At 46.0% G+C, this 5,075-nt stretch overlaps 1 protein-coding gene across 1 annotated transcript in view; it reads right to left on the reverse strand.

Moving 5' to 3' along the window:
* Window positions 1–1,170: 1,170 nt before the first annotated feature.
* The window catches only part of LOC104489309 (voltage-dependent N-type calcium channel subunit alpha-1B-like), a gene marked incomplete at both ends in the record, with an annotated part of 135,088 nt that continues 131,183 nt past the window's right edge, over window positions 1,171–5,075 (reverse strand). The window contains 2 exons of the mRNA XM_010131455.1: window positions 1,171–1,221; window positions 3,668–3,811. Coding sequence (XP_010129757.1) covers window positions 1,171–1,221; window positions 3,668–3,811 — 195 coding nt within the window. The remainder of the gene's footprint in view (window positions 1,222–3,667; window positions 3,812–5,075) is intronic.

A 5,075-nucleotide genomic window follows, 5' to 3' on the forward strand; every position in this document is an offset into this window, starting at 1 on the left:
ACCCTCATTTTAAACAGCCTGAGCTTCAGTTTCAGCCACGGCAGCACTTCTGGTGATTTATCCATAGTGAGCTGGCACCAAAACCTTTCGGCTGTGCCAAAGTACCTCCTTGAAAACTTCAGAAACACTTTATTAATATTTTCTTCCTTTTTATACTCATTTTACCACTGGAAAAATTTAAAAGTACTACCAAAAAAAAAAAAAATCTAAAAGTCAGTTACTCAAGAGCCAAGCTTTTAAAGACAAGTCATTAGACCAGGTCTGGAATGCGCTCGAGTCAGACAGCACTGAAGAGGTAGAAAACAGAGCCCCATTGTTTTCCTCTGGAGGACTAAACAGTCTACGATTTCAGTATAAGAAAGGGTTGATAGTAAACAACCCCAACATTTTATCTGACCCACCTTTTTAATGCAATATGAACAGCGAGAGATGATGTAACGTCGTTCAGATTACAAACAGCTCAGGCTGTGAGAAACATTAAAGACACTCAAGAGTGGTCAATAAATGATGAGCACAAAGTTAAATTAAAACCGTTGTTGACAAATGGGAGGCAGAGAACAGATGGAGTGATTTTAGTAACTCAAATACTTTCCTTAATTCTAAAGCAGTTACAGCACTTGAGGTCAGATCTTGAGCACTACCAAGAACAAGGAAATCTCCTTCCCAGCCTCAGCAACTACTCAGAATATGTAAAACATTACAGAGTAAAACCAAACAGATTAGGTATTAACGTGCCACTGTGACTCACTGGAATGTAGCTTTCCACTCTTCCTACCTTGTATAAAAAATAAATGAGAAAAAAATAAGCAAACAAAATGCTTGGGGAGGATACTATAAATATTAGAAGCCTGGAGACCCTTCCGTGGAAAGCGAGGGGACTGAGCAGAGGGGTTCTGCGTGCTTTAGAGCAAAAAAAAAAAGGTGAAACAAGGTAGAGAAACATGAGAGAAAGAAAAGTAATAAAAGAAATCTCAGGCGGGCTCCAGAGCTCTTCCTCTCACCACGGAAAGGGATCATTGAAAACTGAGGACAGGACATGCTGTTTGGGGGGTTGGTTTCTTCTGGAAATCAAAGCCACTGTAAACACATGGAACACCTTGCTACGAGATTCAGTGAGTTAGGGATGCTGGAAGGACTTAAAAACAATTGGATATTTGCATGAATAATAACAAAATCCTCCGGAGTTGCTTTAGAGCAGAACACCAAGAGCTTTTGCTCTTTCTTTGGTGTGACCAGCTCATTACACCTCACTGCCTGGGGCTGCGACAAGAGGTTTCACTGCAGGCTGCACCGCCTCCCCCCTCCACCCAAGCAGTTTGCTTTGGCCATTGTTCCACACGCGGTCCTGGATGAGAAAGACTGATTATCTAGTTTGGAAATTCACAGTCACTTCATAGCTGAAAATCCTGGCCGCCAGAACAGAAGCAGGAACTCCCCATCGATGGCACAGTCCCAGATTGCAGCTCCTGAATTCTGAAGACTCGATTCTGTCCCCGTTAGAATTCATGCAACCTTTCGTACTCAAAGATTTACTAACACTGCAAAGCTGATTTCCGTTATTGCTATTACTCAGCTGTACTAGGAAGCTTTTTCTATATTCCTATTGTATTTTCAACAATGCCTTCGCAGAATGATTTTAGTATTCCCTGATTCAGCTATTCTGCATAACGCTTTCCTGTTCTAGAAAACCTTCTGGGTCTTGTGTTATTAGACAAAATAAAAAGATGGCATTTTACAGCAGTTTCACTCTGTTCTGGTGCGGCCTTGATCCTGCATTGGCCCCACAGAACCAGGATGGTCAGCCAGTCCCCCAGGATCAAAGCTGGAGCAGACATTGGCTGTATGTTACAGCTTCTCCACCTCAGCATTCAGCCAAGTCCAGCTGATGACCTCTGCATAGCTCCTCTTGGCAGAACAGTCTCCAACGTGAGTACCCTGCGAGGGAGTTCTCCTCTTTATTTTACTGATGGGGAGGACCAGGATTTAGAGACCAAGGAATCCCAAGAGCCTTAAAAGCACGATGGCACTAGAGAGATAGCACTAGGGAGAACTGTGGTGCGCTCTGCTCCAGCCACAGGGTCAACCATTAATTAATTTCAATTTGAGTTAGCACAAAAGCTGTAAACAAAGGGGAAGACAAATTATAAATGGTAAGAAAAGGGAATGTTTCCTTTTTTGACTCCTACAGAACCGCCGAAGGAAGTGTAGTTACCCAGCTGAGGACAGCTGCTGTGGAACAGGCACAGTGAACACAAGCATGTCGATACAACCGGTACTCAGCTGTCACCATGGGGAAAAAACAGGTTCAAGCCACCATATGAACTTCTGCTACTTCTTCCCATTTTACATTTCAATGCTTCAGCCTTTTACCTCTCTGGCCAGGTTGCCAAACCTCATGCCCAGACCCGGGCCCTTGGGGAAGGACAGCAGCCACCCACCCGTGCTCCTGCAGCGGGGCAGAGCCCCACTCCCCCAGGCGTGGGCTGGCAGAGCACAGAAGGGCAGAAAGCAGGAGCAAAGCAGCAGGAGCCGTGTGAAAACACTCTTCCAAATACTGGCACCCAGGTTGTGCACAGGAGCTGTAATCCCAGACAAAGAGCTGCTTACACACAGACCAGCACCAGGATGCTCTGGCCCCTGGCTTGGACACAGCTTGTGCGTGGGCATCACTGCGATGGTCTGCACAGGCCACACAACTCCTTCCTTGCACGAGTGTATTTTAATGCATCAGGCCTCTACCTCAGCAGGCATTTCAAAGCAAAGAATGATGACATGGCTTTAGTGCCAGCCCGTGCTTTAGGAGCGCCACAGAGTGCCAGTTCTACCATCGGTCTACGGGCTGACATCAGGAGAGCCTTCGTAGAACCTTGGTTTGGCCATTTGTAAAAGGCAGGGATGAACCCGACCTGCCTAGAAAGGCATCGGAAAATCTGAGAAATCACCACTTTTCCTCCTCATCTTTGTTTTAAAAGGCACTTTCACACGTTTCATCTTCCCAGAAAAGCAGGCAAGGTAGCAAAGTGGCCCCCATGATGCTATGAATTGCAGCGTGGTGATGTCAATAGATATGTCAGCTACTCTATAACGCAGAAAGGTTATTGGTAATCTTTACTGTCCTATAAAAAGCAAGAGAAAAGCATGTTGTTTTGTGTTAAATTAGGGCATTTGTGGCCTCGTTAAAGTTGCTCACGGCCTGCAGTAAAGTGCAATGTGCAGTTCTAAGAGTCCTAAAGCACTGTTAATATGTGCTGGGGTGTGTTTCATGCAAGTGATCTCTGCAGCTCATAAAAATGACACTCCAGCGTGTTTTACCATCGCAGCAAGATGTTATAAAACAGCTGTGGTGAAAAGTAAATACAATAAAAGTGACTCATCTACGGGAAGAGTTTCCCCACTGTGGAGACTTTGGGCACTGTATTACTTTTTATATTATACTGTATTAAGACAATTGCTTTGATGTCAGCGATAAAGGAAGCTGGCCCAGATCCCTCGGTTTTGCTTAACCAAACGGAAATCTTCTGCAGTAACTTTAGTGTGTCTGCTCAGAAACAAGCCCATGGCTGGGCCCTCTCTGGTCTTGGGTTACCTCATGGCCAGCAACACCGAGGACTAGTTTTGGGGCCCTTGTCCTCTGTCATCAGCAGACTCTACTTGCCACAAAACATACTGCGCCAAAATCAGATCACTCATCTTACCTGCCTTGAAGATCCACTCCAAGTACCCGTTTAGCTCCCGTTCAATTTGCTGCTGCCTACGGAGCTTCAGGAAAGCTCGACGATTTTCTACCCTCTCTCTTTCTTTGGCAAATTCACTGTGGAGAGAGAAGAGTGAGAAAGCACATGTCACGAGTGGTCAGGGGGAACGTGCAGCCTTTTTGTCTTTTGCATTGTATTCACAAAGCTTGTGAAGTCGATGAGAGCAGCAGCGAGTGGAAACCACAGCATGCTGCAGGTTGTTGTCCACGAAGGACTACTGTGATTGTAGCTCAGCTGTTTCTCTGCCTCACACTGAAAGAGGGCTGCAAAACTGCCATGCACACACACTTCTGTTCCAGGGCCACACGATATCCATGACAACGCGATCCTGACACACAACCACACAGACCTGTCCAGCCGTGCAGTACAACTTATTATCCCTAACACTAAAAACTGTCCACCAGCTCTCTCCACACCACAGCAGAATTTCCTCTAGAAGCACCATACTGTGTCACAGAGACACCAGTGTTCGTCTGGGTGTTGGAAGAGATGGCCTCTTCCCTGCTAGCTTTTCCTTGAGTTTTCCCAGGTTTTGATGACTTTGACAAAGAGGTCAAGAGAATGCTTACACCTGAGGTCAAGGTGAAAGAGCCCAGATGCTCTGGGTTGAGGGTACCAATGATGCAGCTATTTCTAAAATCAGGTGGGAAGTGAGTATCTTGATATTGATTCATGAGAACAGGACTGTGCAGGGGAGTCAGAAACTAAGGTTCATCCAACAGTGTTAAAATCTTGTCCATGCACATCCTCCTGCCTTCTTCAAAATGATGCTGAGACAACAGTTCAACCTCCCCCTTACGACACCCACACTGGGGCTTTCCCCAAGCTAATTCGTATCAACCCCCGGGAATTTTCTGATGCCCCACCTGGAGATGTACCAGATGCCCATCTATCATTCATGGAGCTCTGAAGCAGCCTCTGCAACCCCTCGCTTTAAAAGCACACACTAGAGTGACTCCCCCAGGAGCTTAATCTATGTGGTTAAATGCAGGATCAGGCTCTAGTCCCTTGTGTACACCAGCAGTTCATTTGTTCTCTCATTTGACATCTTAACACTGCTGTGTCCTTCAAATCCTCAGTTAACCGTTGCAAACCTGTAGTTAAAACACCGTTCTTGACTAAAATCTCACTTAATCACCTCTTCGTTACCCACACGTGCTCCTCAAAAGGCAGCAAGGTGTAGGAGATGGGAGGAAGGTGGAAGAACGCGGGGGAAAGGAGCTGCAGGTTCCAAAGGCAGCTTTATCTCCGCAGTCTATACGCTTCACCCTTCAAAGCTGACACTTTTGCTTCATTTAGCAGGCATGTCTGACCCACGGA

The sequence above is a fragment of the Buceros rhinoceros genome, unplaced genomic scaffold (genome assembly GCF_000710305.1).
Source record: "Buceros rhinoceros silvestris isolate BGI_N320 unplaced genomic scaffold, ASM71030v1 scaffold5862, whole genome shotgun sequence".
NCBI classification, from domain to species: domain Eukaryota; kingdom Metazoa; phylum Chordata; class Aves; order Bucerotiformes; family Bucerotidae; genus Buceros; species Buceros rhinoceros.